At 39.0% G+C, this 19547-nt stretch overlaps 1 protein-coding gene across 4 annotated transcripts in view; it reads left to right on the forward strand.

Annotated features, from left to right (window-relative positions):
* Positions 1–19547, forward strand: part of LOC126248862 (annexin B9-like) — a 145167-nt gene that overhangs the window by 54899 nt on the left and 70721 nt on the right. For all 4 annotated transcript variants that reach the window (XM_049950300.1, XM_049950298.1, XM_049950299.1 and 1 more), the window contains exons 3-5: positions 1032–1208; positions 8584–8788; positions 15526–15605. In XM_049950300.1, coding sequence (XP_049806257.1) covers positions 1032–1208; positions 8584–8788; positions 15526–15605 — 462 coding nt within the window. The remainder of the gene's footprint in view (positions 1–1031; positions 1209–8583; positions 8789–15525; positions 15606–19547) is intronic.

The following is a 19547-nucleotide window of genomic DNA, read 5'->3' on the forward strand; positions in this document are numbered from 1 at the left end:
ATATCATACAATGTGGTGTCATGTTGACCCTGCGTAAGTTTTCTTTCACTATTTGCGAACAATAAAAAGTCGCTCGCCTCTGACAAGGGTCCCGCCGCATCTGCATCTGCGGTCAGAGTTGATGGCAAGCTACTCAAAGCTGTAAGTCATTCACAGCAAAAAAAATGGCTCTGAGCACTATGGGACTCAACTGCTGAGGTCATTAGTCCCCTATAACTTAGAACTAGTTAAACCTAACTAACCTAAGGACATCACAAACAACCATGCCCGAGGCAGGATTCGAACCTGCGGCCGTAGCGGTCTTGCGGTTTCAGACTGCAGCGCCTTTAACCGCATTCACAGCACCTACCACTGATATAGGCGTGGTTTTGTCAATCTTGGGTTAGTTTGATCCCTCACATTGTTGAGGGACGTTAAAGTGGATTGCAGTGCTGTTTGGTTTGCATTTTGTAGGTTAGAATAGAATTACTTTAACAGTAATATCTTCAATATTTGTTGTAGTTGCTTTGATTCCCTTAACAGTTACTGTTTGTAGGTTGTCTTGAATTTGTAGAAGCCCTGTATATTTACACTAAAATAAGATTTGTCCATTTGAATGAAACATTATGTGTTTGCAAATGCTGACATTAGGTTTGTACTAAGAAAAGCAACAGAAATGATGGTATTGTGGGTTACTGCCTGATTAACAACATGAGATTTGTTAACCTATCTGAGAGTCTAAGCAAGTTATAGTGGGTATGTTTGTATGTATGTTGTGTATTTACTGAAAAATTGAGTTTCTTGGTTAATGTATATAAGAAACAATACTGTAATAATGTTTAAGTTAAATGAAATGTGGTAGGGTCTTTAACGAGCAGTCTTACTACTTTAATATTTAACTGATTTTTGTGCAGTTGCTATAAATTTTATATTGTCATATAGTGGCAGTAATTAGTTAATTTAATTAGTGTAAAATATTGCATTGCTATACATAATGCAGAGCACAATTGCTAAGTTATCTGCAGTGTGAAAAAGCAGTTATGTTGTTTCAGTGTACACCAACAGTGTATCCTGCTGAACCATTTGATCCAAAGGCCGATGCAGAAATATTAAGGAAAGCAATGAAGGGATTTGGCACCGATGAGCAGGCCATAATTGACATAGTAACTAGACGGAGCATAGTACAGCGAATTGAAATAGTGGACACTTATAAAACAATGTATGGGAAGGTAAGCAAATTTGTTGAGAGCTTCGAAAATCATGCCATTTCAAATTACTACAGGTTTTCGTGTGTGCACTTGTGTACGGTGTAGTATATAAATGTGTAACTACCTTATATTGATGCAAATTTAAGTGCTTCAAAGCACTTAATAATCTTTGGACAAAAATTGATATTTATTTTCAGTAAACTGCATCAGTGATATGCACAGCCTTGCTGTTATCAAGTACTGCCATTTTTGAGATGCTGCTCATTGAGATATACCACACCATTCCGAAAAAACATGGTAGCAAGGAGAAATTTTCTCAGGCAGAAAGCGAACAACTTCGCATTTTAGATCAAAAGTGCTCTTGTTTTTAAACGTTGCCCCCAATTTTTTTAATACAGTCAGAACAACATTTTTACAGTGAGTAGATTTGTCTTCTAAACAAATGGAAGTCCGAAGGTGGATCCTCCAACATTTTGTACTTAAAATCCATCAGTTCTCCCCATTAGAAAAGCATCTTCATGGGCAGGTGTGTTTTCCTGAAGATAATGTAATTTTTGACTATTTTTACTGTATTCACTACTAGGTAATCATTAAGAATAATTCGTTCTACATCCCATGAAACTCTGACCATAATCTTCCTGATAAAATAAATCACCTTCACCATGTTGTATTTTTATTATTACAGGGCACCTGCCTCTGCTCACACTGTCATTGCTGATGTACAACACTTTCTTCTTCAATGATTATGAATTAGCTATTTCATATGTTTGTAATTGTCAGTCATGATATTTTCACATGTGGTGGCAGTTCTGGGATGACCTTCACGTTGGTAATCGTATAGAGAAGTACGGTGGTTTTTGTACTTGACAACCTTTTTCTTAGCTTTTGATAATCAAATACTAGACTCTGTATGAACCTTCATTGAGTTATATGCATTTTCATGGGTGATAAACCATCCAAAACAGACATTTTATGATACAATAAATACTGGTTTATCCATTTGAAGACAGTACACTCACTGTACAAATATTATGCAGATGAACTTATTCTTGTGCAAACATACCAACATAACAAAAAGCAAAATGTCACTGAAATCAACCCTATATCTAAACAATGCCAAAAAATTTTCTCCTTGCCCTCTTATGTCTGTTCATAACATTATCCACAACTCCTCCTGCTGAGAACATATTGGGCAGTGCTATAGATACTAGCATGGCTCCTTAATTTGCTAATCTGTTCATGAGCCATCTTGAGGAATCCTTTCTAAACATCCAAAATCCTAAACCCATTGTCTAGCTCAGATTCATGTATAGTATATTTATTACATGGACCCAGGGTCAGGAGACCCTGTCCCCATTACTTGAATCTTAGCACCATTCGACCAGTGTTTTTCATTTGGTTGCTTTGTGCACAGTGAGCCACTTTCCCAGATGTCGACTTCCATCTGTGATAGTGCAATAAGAAACTCTGATTGTATTAAGCCAACCAACAGTACTTCCATTTTGTCAGGTACCCTTGCATAAAAGTGTTTCACATTTTAGCTGTCCTTGGAAGCTATATCTAAGGAACAAACACTCTTCTGAAATCCTGAAGATCTTAGAAGACATACTCTCGTAACCTAAATTTCCCATGGCTTATCACCCATGATCTTAATAGTCTATCTACACTTGCTAACCACTTACAAGGAGCATTCCCCTCATTGAAAACTATTATTGTGAACTGGAGCAACTCAATCACATCCTGTCTTGTTGGCTTAGAGTACCTTTCATCAGGGTGGGTGATGAAGTGTCCTCGACTAAATCGTCCAGTGGCCCCATAATGGTATTCCACCATCTACCTGCCCTACCAGTGTTCTGCCTCACTCCTTCCAATCCCTTGGTACATGATCATATTTGGTAAAAACTCACAGTAAGGCCTTTTCAATATGTTCACCTAGCACATTATTCCAGTCCTCTCACCAGGACATTAAATTGCTATTGTAATTTACAGAATGGCATTAAAAAGAATTTTAAAAAATAGAGATGGTTTATAACAACACATTTCAGCAACCTCTTTAAAATACTGTGAGGAACTCATATGCAGAGTAAACAGTGTTCCAGTCAAACCTTTCAACTTAGATATGAAAATCTATAGTTTTACTCACACTTTCCAGTTCTGTGGTAATCCTGTTGAAAATGGACATGCAGAAGAGTGCATATTTTTTTGTACAATGGTTAAGGAACTGTTATCCAATTGCAAATAATAATTTCTTTATAGCCTTCACTGAGAGACTGTCATAGTTCATTTTGAATGTGTCCATACTCGAACACAATTCACATGAAGGACTACATGTACATATATGCAAAGCTCCAATTATGTGATGCCTGATTGGTAGGGCATGAAAAAACTGACACAAAAGGTAATTTCAACTGCCCTTTTCTAGGCAAGGAATATTCTTTGTAAATGCAGAATTGTCACAAATATGATACCGTAGAAGATTAAAGAGGGAAGAGAATCAGAGTAAATGAGTTTTCACATTTCAGCGACAGTGAAAATTATTCTTATAGTAATGATAGCCACACTTGGTTTATGAACAAGATCATGAATGTGATATTTCCAAGCATGGACCTAAATAGATAAAAGAAAAATAGAATTTAAAATGTTGAGTTTCACTGGTTAATTGATCATCCCATGATGATAGTTTGGCTTTAACGAGACTTTTATCTTGGAAAGTGTATGCATTAAGTTTGCTGTAGTCAAATCACATTTTGTTTCCTGTAAGCTAAGAGCTGATACTACCCACTGTCCTAATATAGGTACCTGGTTGCAACCAGTGCACTGCTTTCAATAATTGTAATCGGTATCATTATTGGTCAGTTGTCTGTGAGTTTTGAATTGCATATCCAGGTGCAGACTCGACCACCCAGTTGCAGTGCACACTTCTCTGGAAAGAAAACCAACTTAATGGTTGTTTCAGAATCCTGTCTGCCTGTGCACCTCTTTGCTTCCTCCCTCCACTGTGCAAGACAAGATTTTTTGCATATACTAAGAAAAACCTGTCCTTCCTTAAATGTCTGTTTTACGAGTCTCCCAGTCCCAGTCTTCAGTATTCTATCTCCCATGTACTTCTGCCACTTACTGTGACACCTGTCCTGCTCTTATCTATGTGCTGTCACAAGCTTCATACCTTTCGGTACACTGTCTGTGTTTGTAGGGCTAATGTACAAGTATCCCTATCCTGTGACTTTCTCACATCTACCCTTGTTTAACTGCTTTCTTAACTACACCTGAATCAGAATTAACAAAATGATTAATAAGGAAGCACTGTTAAGAGTGGAAGGGAGCAATGATATCAGTTCACCAGTGTGTGCGCATGGAGTATGGCTCAGGCTGCAACAGCAGTGTAGTTCCGTACTGTCTTCATCCACCCTCTGTTAACATGCAATATTGAGTTTGCTTTACAGGATCATAATATCATTTCACTTAAGGAACATTCCTGTGCATAAAATTACACTGCTTTTCTGTTATTTGTATAGCTCGTGGAAAGCAACAAGATATGCACTGTGTTTTACAATAATCAGAATGATTCATGTTTATTGGTGTATTTGATATGAAAGGAATGCTAAAATTTATATGAGTCCTTGATGTAATTATAGTAACTAAATACATTAAAATAATATAAACTGTTAAGGTACTTACCAACCACTTTAGTGTGCATGTAGTATAGTATACTTCTGCAGAGGGGCGTACGTTAACGTGAGATGAGATTTAGTGTGCAAGTGTGGTAGACATAACTCACTCAAGATGTGAAACCCGAACCTTGTCTACAAACAATGGAGAAGACGAATTACAGCAAAGTGTAAAAACCACTTACCGTATTTACTTGAATCTAAACCGCACCTGAAAAATGAGACTCAAAATCAAGGAAAAAAAAAAAATTCCCAAATCTAAGCCGCACCTGAAATTTGAAACTCAAAATTCAAGGGGAGAGAAAAGTTTTAGACCACACCTCCAAATTGAAACAAAGTTGGTCCATTCTAACATGAGACACAATTTAGGTCGAATGGATGAAGATACAGCTACAGTAGTTTGGTTTGAGTCGTAAGCTTAACAGTTAAGCTTTACCAAGTAGCCATTGCTATGTGTCAGGCGATCCATCCTTATTTGTACGGGTACCCTTCCTTTTTCACGTGCTTCGTCTGGTTCGAATCAGATTGCTTATTTTGCTTTGATCTGATAAGTGCCGTTCTCTTTGTTATAGGTGTTTACATCACTCTAAGCTGAAACTGCATTATTTTAATGTGTCATGCATTGTTTGTCACATTCTGATAATGAGTGTTTGTGGCATGGCTTGCTTTTGTGCGCGCTACCGCAGCTTACAATAAAAAAAGAAGAGAGGAATTGTCTCATAAGCGAAACAATGGCAAGAGCCTGCTATTTGTTGTTACTTACACTGCTGCTTTCTTTGATAATGATAAACAAGAACCAAATAATAGACTGCATATGATAGATGCAAAAATTTTTCTCCGTTTGAAAATCTTTGCAGACCTCTCTTTAGTACATTACATTCTGCACAGAAATTAGTCATCCTAGATTTAAAAATCTAGTCAGTTGCCGTGCTTCATTTCTGACTGTATCACTATTCAGCATAAGAATAATACGAATATAAACATGACATGATATGTATATTCTTCCGTGTTTGCTGTTGTCTCACTCTAGTTTCGTAGTTTATTAGGCAGACAGGATGTAAATGAGATAGCAGCAAACACGAAAGAGTACATGGCATAATGTTTACATTCTTCTACCTTTTCTTTTAATTTATTTACTGATGCAGAGGTTTCGGTGCCAGTATTTATCTTTGTGCCTGCAAAGCATGCCTGTGTAGCGCTACATATATTCGACGGCAGAAGTTAGTTGTGGCGGCACCTACCAACATTTTTCAGAACTTCCGCTTACTTTGCACTCGATTCTAAGCCGCAAGTGGTTTTTTGGATTACAAAAACCGAGGAAAAAAAGTGCGGCTTAGATTCGAGTAAATACGGTAGTCGAGTCACTTCCTTCCTTGGCACTGTTATGTGCTACGGTCGGTCCATAGGAGAGACACTGCAACTGCCTAAGGGTATAATTATATTTTAGATATTACTTTCTATACTCACTCCAATTTACCAGTCTTTTCCGATGGAATGACTGGTTTTTATCTATGTTTCATCAAGTCACATTTGTCTTCAGATGGTACATTAACAATGTCCCTTAAAAATAGATAATGCCATACAATGGTATCTCTTCTTTTCATTACAATTTTGTGTCCGTTAGGTGTGCTGTTCCTGAAACTGAGGGCTCACTCTTAATACCAAAGTTTTCACCGCCTCTGAATAATTTTGCCTTGTAAAGAGTAACACAGTCTCTCTCTCTCTCTCTCTCTCTCTCTCTCTCTCTCTCTCTCTCTCTTTTTTAATAAAGGTCAGATGTTCTTTTCTCTCATAATATGCACATATGTGGTGAGAAACAGCATCTTTTTAGGTTTCATCAAAGTCTGTTACTCATTGTCCTATCTCACTCTTTTTACTTGGTGCCTGTAACCAAGATGAACCAGTCTCTTATTGTTCTGCACAGTATTTTTTCCTCGCGAACTTTCATAGTGTGTTTAATTGCATCTACAGTTCTTTAGACTGCACTCATTAGAGGCAGTAGAGTCACACTATTTTTCTCTCTTCTTCTCGAAATATTCCCGCACCAAGCACACGTGCCTGACTATGCGAAAAGTGAACAGGTCACTGAACATTACATTTAGCAGCCACACTGTCCTGCACACTTCAGCTACAAGCTTCAGACATTGCTGTTGTAGCAAGTTTACTTTGCACCCCAGAGTGTGCCCAACAAAAGTAGGTCACAACTGTTAGGTTACCAGCTGCAAGTGTTTTCTGCAACTGGCTAGTAAGTGCTACCTGCTGTAACAGAGTGATTTGACAATGCTGCACATGAAGTGCAAAGAAGCACATTTGCTGGCTGTTGCTATGGTAACAGCTCTTCAAACAGCTAGATGTTTGTAATTCTGATCCACGTATACTTTCTTCTGTCCCATCCCCCCACCCCCTCTCCCATGCAATTGTGAATGTTAAGTTTGAGATATTGTGGTCAGCAACTGGGTCTGGGCTTCTCTTGAGCTCTTACTGAACCCTATCCCTTCCCACCTGTTTAATGTTAATTTAACCCGTTTGGCCCAAGAAATAGCTGTAGCATTGTATGTGTAAGGAAGACCACTCACCAAAAAGCAAAAGCATTGTGTCATCTACAGGTGCATACAAAAAAGGACAGAAAATTGACTGGTTTCCAGAATAATCCTATCTTGAGCTGGAGTACAAATATACACATACACAGTGCCTGGAGTGCAGTTTGGCAGGTGAACTTGGTTAGGGTGGGGTTTGTGTTGGATGGAGGTGGGAGAGAGAGAGAGAGAGAGAGAGAGAGAGAGAGAGAGAGAGACTGTGTTACTTGGTAAGTAAAGACATATTGTAAGTAATTGAATATTGACTTGCAAATAACAAATGTGGTATAGCAGAGTGTTACTAGTTAAATAGTTGTTTTACAAAATGTGGACATTATCTGAATAGCTTTAAGAGATGACTCACTTGTGTACGTAGTAATAAGACAATTGTTGCAGTCCACTCTGGTTGACACACATCCAATTTCTTTGCATCTTGCTTAGCATCTGTCTTTGATTCTGTACTTTTAGTTATGTGGTAAAATGTAGTGCTTCTTAACATTTCACAATACTCGGTTGTTACAAATACTGGGTGGCAATATGAAATTAAAGCTATTGACGGATGGCCAGTGTGGGCTGTAATTATCGTATGGAAGTGAAGCTTGGTAGATATGCTAATTCGTTAATGCGGAAACTGTTTCTGCTGCAAAATATTGATTCCAATTTTGGCTGCCAGGTGCAAATCTGGTGCTGTACACTGTTTCTATGATGGTACAACATCCACTCTGTCATTTGAGAAGCCATAGTTGTTAATAATAAAAATCACAATTATGCCCTTTTTTTTTTCTGCCCATGTCTGGTTCGTAATCCATTACAGATAAAAACATTTCTGTGCATCTTTCTTGCATTCATAGGGCCAAATTTGCACCTGGTGGCCAAGAACAGAACTAATTTTTTCCAACGTAAATCGGTTCCACATTAATGCATTAGCATATCTACCAGGCTTTGCTGCCATACAATAATTGCAGCCAACTCTGGAGCTCTGTAAGTAGCTGCACCTTAATTGTAACCACCCAGCATAATCTTTGTCCTTGTTTACAGATGAGACAAAATAGTAATTTTTTCTTCATTCGTGGTATGTATAAATCTTTGTTTAGTAGTACATAACTAGTAATTTTTTAATTTTTTGTTAATACTTGTAATGCTCTTCCACAGGATTTAATATCAAATTTAAAAAGTGAACTGAGTGGGAATTTTGAGAATGTCATTATTGGGCTGATGACACCTCTGCCACAGTTTTATGCTAAAGAATTGAATGATGCAGTCAGAGGCCTAGGGACAGATGAGGAAGCTATTATTGAGATACTGTGCACACTAAGCAACTATGGAATACGTGCAATTTGTTCAGTCTATGAGAAAAGTAAGTGTAATTATTCAATTAAATATAGCAATACTGGATAATAATCATCAGTCCAAACAAGACACGTCAATTGTATACTGTTGTTGTTGCACATTTTTGTTTTAAACTGTTGGTAAATGAGTGACTTGGTCCTGAATCTATTTATTTATTTTGATCCAACATCAACTGATTACAAAAAGGTTATTTTTTTTTTTTTTTTGTTCCAGTCTTCTGGATAAGTCAGAGCCTTACTTACTAGGGTTACATATTATTGGCTGGCACTTTTATCTACACAACTTTTTCTAATTTTAGTTGAGAGAACAGAGTTACATATATGGACTATACATAAAAAATTGTTATTGCCATATTTAGATTAAGGATTCTACAGTTTGTGACATAGTATTCATATCTGACATTCAAGTATTTACAATTTGTGACACAGCCTAAGATCTGAGATTACATATATTTTTAGATAGATGGTCTTCCATGATACGAGTTTACTAAATCGAGAAACTCGTCTATTGAATATATAGGATTGTTTAGGAGCCATAATTTTAATTTCGTTTTTAGTTTTGTAATGGGCAATTTGGAGATATTAGGATGGAAGCAATTCAGTAGTTTTATGCGTGCATAGTGAGGGCTTTTCTCATAGTGTTGTTCTATGAGAGATGATGTGGGGTCTCTCTCTACCTCTAGTGTTGTGATCGTGTATTTCTTTATTAAGTGTTTTGTTAATGTTTACTGCCATAATGATTATCTTCAGCACATACAGGTTATGAACAGTTAGTATTTTAAATTCTTTAAACAAATTTCTGCAGGACTCCCTGGCACATTTCTTTCCCATAATTCTAAGTGCCTTCTTTTGTAAGATCAGTCACTTTTCGTATTACCTTTACTGCTGGATCCCCATACCTCTATCCCATAGCTTAGATGGGATTCAAATAGTGCAAAATATATTTGCCTCAGAGTGATGATGTTACAAAAAAGTGTCAGTTTTCTTAGGACATATATGGTAGTACTTAGCTTTTTGCAAATATCATTCACATGATCAGACCAGTTTAACTCCGCATCAAGTGTCAGGCCAAGAAATTTGGTCGATTTTTGTTTTTTTTTAATGTATTCGTCACCCATTAAGATTTGGTTTTTATGAGTTTTTTGCCTCCCAAGATCAAATTCAATATAGACAGATTTATTTGTGTTTAATTTTAGTTTGTTCTCATTAAAATACTGCAGAATTAAGCCTGCTGCAGTATTGGATTCCACTTTGAGCTGCGAATAGCTTGGATTGCAGCATATTAACGTAGTATCGTCTGCAATTAAGATAGCTGTTGCATGGTTTGTTATTGGGGGGGGGGGGGGGGGAGGAGGAGAGGAATATCATGGTTGATTATAGCAGCTCATTATGTTACACCTGAAAGTAAGTGTACAAAAAATTTGATATGTTCTGCCTTCTAAAAAAATTTCATTTATTAACTTGTTGTAGGAACATTCTTGTAGAACGTAAATACTTTGGATTAAAGGAGACCACTAGCTGAAAAGCTGAAGCATTGAGTTCTTGACAGGTACACAATGTTCGTCCATCTGGCACCATGTAGTGGGCATAGTAGGAATCACAATATGCCGGCTGTGGTTTAAATTGCACAATACGCCATCCAGACTGTTCAGTGTGCTTGACTGCACAAGTCTGGCAGTCAACAGTTGTGACACTGTTAGTTAGGTAAGCCCATCCACCATGGCAATGTCGTACCACATTGTATATGGAAAATAAATTTTTAATTGTCCTGAGGCCAAAACCACATCAAAAGCAAAATGAGATTGCTTTCTGATCGTTGTGAGACTGACGCAAGAAGTGTTCAACATGGTATTCATTGTTTTCTGCCACAAGGTGAAATCAGTAAACAACATGTTCCACAGTGGATCAGAGGGCCTTGAGGGTCATATTCACAATGTCTTACACACTGTGTGCCTTCAATACAGCTACATTCCTGCTACAGCTACATCTACATCTACATGGTTACTCTGCAATTCACACTTAAGCACCTGGCAGTGTGTTCATCGAACGATTTTCATACTACTTCTCTTCCACTCCACTCTCGAATGACACGTGGGAAAAAGAAAAACCGAAATCTTTCTGTTCGAGCTCTGATTTCTCTTATTTTATTATGATGATCGTTTCTCCCTAACTAGTTGGGTGTCAACAAAATATTTTCGCATTCAGAAGAGAAAGTTGGCGATTGAAATTTCGTAAATAGATCTCGCCGCAAAGAAAAACCACCTTTGTTTTCGTGACTGCCACCCCAACTCACATATCATATCAGTGACACTCTCACCCCTATTGCACAATAACACAAAATGAGCTGCCCTCCTTTGCACTTTTTTGATGTCCTCCATCAATCCTACCTGGTAAGGATCCCATACTGTGCAGCAATATTCCAGCAAAGGATGGTCCAGGGTAATGTAGGCTGTCTCTTTAGTGGGTTTCTCACATCTTCTAAGTGTTCTGCCAACAAAGTGCAGTCTTTGTTTCGCCTTCCCCAGAATATTATCTATGTGGTCTTTCCAATTTAAGTTGCTCGTAATTGTGATTCCTAGGTATTTAGTCGAATTGACAGCCTTTAGATTTGTGCGATTTATCATATACCCAAAATTTATCGGATTTCTTTTAGTACCCATGTGGATGACCTCGCACTTTCCCTTGTGTAGTGCTAATTGCCACTTTTCGCACCATACAGAAATTCCCTCTAGATCACTTTGTAATTGGAATTGATCGTCTGATGATTTCACTATACAGTAAATTACAGTGTCATCTGCAAGCAATATAAGGGGGCTGCTCAGATCATCACCTGGATCATTTATATAAATCAGGAACAGCAGAGTGCCTATGACACTACCTTGCGGAATGCCAGAGATCACTTCTGTTCTACTCGATGATTTACCGTCTGTCACTACGAACTGTGACCCCTCAGAGAAGAAATCATGAATCCAGTCACACAACTGAGATGATCCTCTAAATGCATGCAATTTGATTAATAGTCACTTGTGAGGAACAGTATCGAAAGCCTTCTGGAAATATGGAATCAATCTGAGATCCCTTGTCAACAGCACTCATTACTTCATGGGAGCTAGCTGTGTTGCACAAGAATGATATTTTCTGAACCCGTGTTGGTTATGTATCAATAAGTTATTTTCTTCAAGGTGATTCATAATGTTCGAATACAGTATATGCTCAAAATCCTATTGAAAACTGAGGTCAGTGATATGGGTCTGTAATTCAGTGGGATACTCCTATTTCCTTTCTTGAATATTGGTGTGACCAGTCACTGTTCTTCTAAAAGAGCTTCACCAGCAGCAGGTGATCCTTCGGAGACAGTCCTGCTGGGAGTCTTGGATGCAATCTGGGGAATAGTTGTGTGCCAGACTTGTGTTGGAGTGCATATTATGATGCTTAGGGCACTATCCATTGGTAAAATTTTCATTAAATTTTGTTTTGTTCCATGATGTTTCCACCTCTGTCAATAATATGCTATTGAAATTTGATATCAATCTGCACAGTGGTTCTCTTTCTACAGCATTTTGAAACTGGAACTTTAATTGTGAACACACTGTCTGTCTGTGTGCGCGTGCAAGTGCGCGCGTTTTGCTGTCTGAATCGTCACACTCGTCAAGATGGACATCAAATGAAGAGTTGCTAGACGATTCTTCTACTTTACATTTTGAATAACTTTTTGCCTACTTTATTCTTAACTTCGGCTGCTGATTTTTTTCTGTTAAGATTCTTGTACTGTGGTTAGTTTCACTTTCCTGGCATCACCTTCTGGAGGAGTGTCAGCATGGTGATGAACTGATAAATCGTACTCCCTACAGATGTTTGTGTCATGCAGGATGAGAGCTGTTTTCCTGAAGGCATTCACAGATGCTTCCATTGTTACTGCTCAGTTGCAAGCTGCCCCAAATAACCTGGCTGTAATGGGGTGACATTTCAAGGGCCCCATAAATTCCAGATCAAGTGGCTGCATTTTGTGTGTCTAGTGAACTGGCAAACATACAGTATGAACACTGTTTTATGTGCTTTACCTGATACATTAGTGTTCAGTGTGGGAATAATGGCCATCAAGAATCAGGATGATAGGGTCATCTGATGATTGCTTTACAGTGTTCACAAAATGATCAAACCACTAAGTAAAGTATGAGCCTGCATTCAGCCACTTGGATGTCATGCTGTTATTGATCCTTCAGGTGCACCATCAGTCAGTTTCTGCTTCATATTCTTCCTTGGGAAGATGATTAGTGGCAGAAAATAATGGCCAGCTGCTTCCATACAAGCCACAACTGTGATGAGATTTCTCCTTTCTGCTGATGTCAAGGCAGCAACTTGTCTCTTCCCTTTCATAGCAATAACCTTGCTGAACAGATGTCACCTCAGTTTCAGCAACATTGAAGGCTCAGTGTGCATTATGGTTGACTTCAGGTAGTGTAGATTCACAAATATCAAAAACATCTCACCACATTTTGTGGAGTAAAAGCTTTCAGTATTGCTGCTGTGAGACCCTGAGTAGTTCTCATTGGCAAACTGGAATGCCTCTTAAAGGAAAACTTGGAGCCATTTCTTTCCTGCTGAAGCTTTTCTGAACTGAAGGGACTTCTTGGCCTATTCGTTATAGGTAACTGGAAGGCCATAAGGCCATGCTTCGTATGTCCTTACATTTAACAGGATGAAATCATTCTTCCATTGCAAGGCAGTATTTTATAAGATCATCTTCAGTTGAGGTGACAAAACAGGCCTATCAAAATGAACCTCCATTAACTCCTCAGATGTAAGAATTTTATTCTTAAAGTGCCTTTCCAGCCTGTGTTTTGGTCAGCAAAAAGTTTTAAGGCTTTAAAGTGCTCGATCTTGCTGTTCGTCACACATGTAATGGCACAAACCATGGCTTCTTTATCTCAGGTTTCCTCCCAGGTGCCAATGCCACCTACACAGAGTACGTGCAGTAATTAGGAATAGTCGCCATAACACTTAAACTGTTCTAATTGTATTTGATATATTATTTTTTATAAATACTATTAATCTAGTTCTTTGAATATGGAGGAATGTTGATTATCTTATGAATGAAATGCTGCCAGAGTAAGAAGGTCCAGAAAACTTGCCTAGTTTCCACTTGCAGGACCATTCAAAGACTCCCCATTCATGGTACTTAAATAAAATAAAAGTAAATGCAAATTTTATTGTTTTACTATAATAAATGTAAAAAATGTTGTCTTTGTATTGTGTCATTGTATAAGCTATGTATAAGAAATTCTGGGAGGAGGAGTTCCCCAATATGCGATAGGTACCTTAATGTGCGACACTATCACATATTTGAAATCACGCCATGTTTGCACAAACAAGTCTTGCTCTGCTAACAATGTTCCTTTGAAAACAAACATAATTGTCAATAATTATAGGTAATTCCATCACAAAAACAACAATAAGAGCACAGTAATATCCACTTAACTCTGAACACAAATATTTACTTAGCACCAATGCCACAAAAACTTCCTACATTATAAATTTTATAATGGCCTCTACACACTCTGTCTAGCTCAACAATGATGTACTCGGCACTGTGTCATCCTTGAACGTGCTAGACTCTCTCTCTCTCTCTCTCTCTCTCTTTCTCTCTCTTTCTCTCTCTTTCTCTCTCTTTTTTTAAAAAACTCTCCACCAGAGTTCAGCAAAGTAGAGGTATAGCACATTAGGGAAGTATTGCATAATAGGCACTTTAATGTCAAATGTATCTGTCAGCTCACATGACACTAGTTTTCATATTGTGTGGACCAATTATCTTTGAAGCTGACACCAACGCAATGGGACAACAGTCATAAACCTTATGAGTTAGTTAAACAAGACTGTTACTAAGTATAGTTTCATCACCATGACTTTATGCTTATTGCGTGTCACCATTAGAAATGGTCACATAGTCAGTTATTGTTTTATAGTGATGAAGTTTCTTGGATGTATGGATAGATGACACACTTAAATAGGTTATTTGCAGGTGAAAGGTAATAAATAGTGTATGTAGCTTGTACTACACATTTGATGAACTGAGTACTGTGTTTCTTGTTGCAGAAATGCTCGTTCTGTTCTGTAAAAGGCTTAGAGTACCAGATGCAAACAGTGTGCACTTTATACATAATGATATGTGAACAAGTACTCTATGCAGTATCTATTTTTCATATTAACATAACCACTGTTTTTCTCATAGCCATGGTGTGTGTGAATAATTTGTATTATTTTATTAAATGTTTAATGTAATCCTTACATTTTGTAATTTTGTGACGTTCAAAATGTATGACAGCCTCATATCTGCATGTCATCACAGTGAGAGATTTCTCAGGTTCAATAAATAACCTTTTATTGTTTCTGGCTCTTTGGAGGGTTAAGGCCTTCAGAATAATACAGGACATCATTAAAATAATGACGATATGTGTGACCATGAAGTAATGTGTTGGGCTCCTGAGCCTCATGTGAAACTGTGATCCCTTGCAGAACTAATGATTAACTGTCAGCTGCTGACAGAGGGCTTCCATGTCAGACAATTCATTTTTAACAAGATAACACAGCAGTTAAGTCTGTCATTCTTGCAAGTGTTGAACTTTGAATTTATTTTTATGTGCATTTCAGTACATATGTAACATTGTGTACATGTTGATTGTTCTTATATTTATTATAATGTCCAGTGTATTAGTTTTTATATACATGTAATTCTATACTCTTTCAGTGTATGGAAGAACCCTGGAACATGATTTAAAAGATGACACCTCAGGACACTTCAAGCGTTTCCTTGTATCTCTCTGTATGGTGAGTACATCGGTAATATTTTAGAATGCGTCAATCAGTAATCCGCTTTTTGAATTTTGAGTTCACCATTGAAATAATTAAATGATCTTACAAGTGAAAACAATATGACGAGAAAATGACTGCTAAACCAACTATTGAAGTTTTTGGTAATTTTGACTGGATGTCTTGGGAAGAGGTGAAGGTGTCAGTCTGAACTGTTAAAAATCAAAACTAAGCATTAAATTGTAATGTGTTGCAAAGAAATTTGTCTGAGCAATGTATCCTTGTAGTGGGAGCTGGGCACCCACGCAACACATACAGAGACACAAAATTTTTTACTAGTCTCATTGTGACACTTTGAGAATAATAAGACTGGCATATAAATTAACTTTCAGTTCTGCGTGCACACTTTATGTTGTGTGGCAGAGGGTGTTTCTAGCACCACTGTGATTTTCCCATTTCTGTGATCCATTGACGAATGCTGGGTGGGAAAGAAACTATTGATAAACCTCCATAGGAGCTCTAATTTCTCTGATTATCTTGTTGTGGTCAGTTCGTGAGATGTAAGTGGGAGGAAGTAAAATGTCGCTCGATTCCTTTTGAATTGAAATGGTCACACTCATAATATCAACAGTAAACGTATCTCTGGTACACAGTACCTATCTTAAAATGTCTTGTGTTAAACATTTCTGTAATGCTCTTGTGCTTGGTAAACAATCCCATGATGAAATTTTCTGTTCTTCATTGGACTTCCTCACTTTTGTCCTCCCCCCCCCCCCCCCCATCCTAGCTGGTAAGGATTCCATACTGATGAATAATATCTAATAATCAGGCAAAAAAGTGGTGTAGATCCCCCCTCCCAATGAATGTCAACCTGGCAGCTGCTTTTCTCACAATTAGTTTCATCTGGTCATTCCACTTTAGTTCACTTCAGACAGATACTCCTAGGTGTTTCGCAGTAGTTATTATTTTCATTCATTCTTTTGCCAATAGCGTAATGGAATAGTTAGATCTCTTTGCCTATTTATGTGCAGTGCATAAAATTCATTTCCCTTACGAATAAATTGCCAGTCCCGTACCAGCCACCTATCTTCTGCAGGTCGTCTTGCAACATGATAGAGACTTCTGACTTCCCAACCTTCACATGGATGATAGCGTTGTCCATGAAAAGCCTCATAGAGCTTCTGATGTTATCCACTAGATAACTTATCTTGGCCACCCCAGATAACTTTTGTGTCCAGAAGCAAAATAATAAATGTATCAAGGAAGTGTTGTTTAGCTACCATGGAAGCATTAACCATCATGATTACCATTCTTGTATCTTTGTTCATGAGGAAGGTATGAACAGCAGTATGTATTTTTTAAAAACCACCCTGTATTTTTAATTTCGTAATCTGCTTCCTCTCCTCAAGAAATGTTCAAAAACATATCATGTATTCACATAAACGTAGCATTCAGCTTGGTAAGAAATAGAGGGAGAGATAGTGGGGGGGGAGGGGGGGGAGGGAGGAAGGGGATGGGTGGAGCAGGTGGACAGAGAGGGGGGAGGGGAGTGGAGGAGGTAGGGGGGTGGAAGAGATGGAGATGGACTATAAGAAAATTAGAAGGAATACATACCCATCCAGTGCTGGGTACTTGGTAGCATATCACGTCAGGGGCTTAGTATTCGTTTACTGGGTACAGGCACGGTGATCCTAGGGTTCCTGAGCTGGGGACGGGTAAATGCCACCAGTCCTCTTTCACTGTAAGCTCTGGGCATGCTTCAGCAACCACCATGCATCATGGCAGTGGAATGTTGTGTGTCTCAGGGAATGGGCATCATGGCTTGACAGCCTGGATTGCGAGGATGGAATAAGCCTCCATTTAAAAAAAAAAAAAAAAACCTTGATCTCAAGGTGTGTTGCACACTGGTGAGGTGGAACAGTTGTCGCCAGCAACGTTTTGGAAAACTGCCACACATCAGTTGTATAAGGCTTACACAGGCACGTGGGGCTTTGTCTGAGTGGACCCTTATTTCCCTGTCTACTCATGGGAGCAGCATGGATCCTTCGAAATCTTCTCTTCCTCTTCCCAGAGGAAAGGGTGGGCTGCTGGTGGATACCAGCACTCATTCAAACTAGAGGGCTTGTGTAGCCAGTGCTCCAGACTTGAGAATTACACAGACATTGTCAGTATTGAGTAACAGAAGGTATGCTGGTGGCCAGCATTTATTTCTTATAACCAAATGGAAAGAGAGTTGGTTTGAGAAAGTGTTACCTTTGTACAAACAAAAAGGTTTAGAGGGAATTGATGGAAGTTTAAAATCTGTCAAACGCTTGTCAAATGGCCCCCTGCTGGTAGAAACGTCTAATTCCTAACAAGTGAAGAACATTCAGGTAGTTCAGTGCTTTGGGCAGTATGCAATAGAAAGGGAACTGCACAAGGTGTTGTGACTAGGCTCTGGTTGACATTCCCCAAGAAGAAGTGAAAGCTGAGTGGTCCCAGGAAGGTGTCATTGATGTACATAACATAATGAAATTGGTGGATGGTTATCTTGTGAAACTGTACTCATAGATACTGACTTTCAGCAGCACAAAGCTTCCAGAGCATGTTAAGTCTGGTTTCCTCCCACCCCACCATGTGGCCTTATTTTCCTAACCCAATGCGCTGTTATACATGCCAGTGGTTTGGGCACACCACCTCAGGTTTTAAGAGAGCAGCAACTTGTAAATGTGATAAGGTTGTCCATGAAGGTGCTGGTTGTTCATCTCCTAAGTGTGTAAAGTGCTCTGACGATCACCCTGTCTGGATTAGGGACTGCAGTGTCTTTCTTGAAGATACAGGAAATGAAGACAAATAAAGATATCTTGTATAGAGAGGCCAGAAATATCGATAAGGCCTTGCAACCCCCAAAGTTTGCTACCTCCTTTTTGTCTGCTCTTAAACAACCAGTTCAGAAGGCCAATGCAGCTACCCAAATGGAGGATGCTAGTGTCAGCACTAGCACCTGTATTTGCCAGTGCACTTTTGCCACCGCAATTCCTTCAAAGCCTACCCTTCCTCCCAAAGCATCAGTCAATTTTGTTGTCGCTAATGTCGCAGAGCTCCCTGCTCCTCCAAAACTTTAGTCTGTCCACGGGTCTTGTCCAGTGGTCTCACTACCACTGCCCCGGTTTTGGCTCTGAAGTATACCCAGGACAAAAAAATCAAAAGCCAAGTATCCAACACCAACGGAGTTGGGGAAATAAACATTTAGACAATGTTAATGTCATACTATCCGGCATCACTCAGGACTCTGGTGGAACTAATGTACCTTGATGTTGAACTGGGGCAATCATCTTGCCCCAAGACTGAGGCCCCACCCATTATGGGCTCCCCTCCCCAGTGGAAAGACAGGGTGAAAGTGCAGCCCCAGTGATAGATGGCTCCCGTATTACAGTGGAACTTTAGTGGGTTCAGGACCCATATAGAACTGAAACTGCTAGTGTAGGAATGCCCCCTATGCCTGTGTTTGCAGGAAACACATTTTAAAGCCACTGACACCTCTGTGCTATGTGGCTATATCCTTCACCGAAAGGACAACTTGACTGGGGACAGAGCTGTGTTTGTCAGTAATGAGCACCCCTCCTCTGCTCTCTCCCTGGCTGCTGACCTGCAAGCAGTTGCTGTCAAAATTCATGGTGTCAGATGATCACTGTTTGCTCTCTGTATCTACCTCCACAAGATGTAAAAGACTGTGAGGCTCTCGTAGATCTTGTGGAACAACTCCCACGACCATTTCTTCTGTTGGGAGACTTCAGTGCCCATCATGTCTAGTGGGGCTCGACCTCTATTTGCCTTGGAGGCCAGGTTTTGGAGAGCCTCATGATGTCTAATGAGCTGTGCATACTCAACACAGGTACTCACTCATTTCTGCACTGCTGCTGGGTCATTTTCAGCCATCGACCTCTCTTTCTGCTCTCCAGCCCTCTGACTGTTCAGTGG

The sequence above is a fragment of the Schistocerca nitens genome, chromosome 3 (assembly GCF_023898315.1).
Source record: "Schistocerca nitens isolate TAMUIC-IGC-003100 chromosome 3, iqSchNite1.1, whole genome shotgun sequence".
Taxonomy (NCBI): domain Eukaryota; kingdom Metazoa; phylum Arthropoda; class Insecta; order Orthoptera; family Acrididae; genus Schistocerca; species Schistocerca nitens.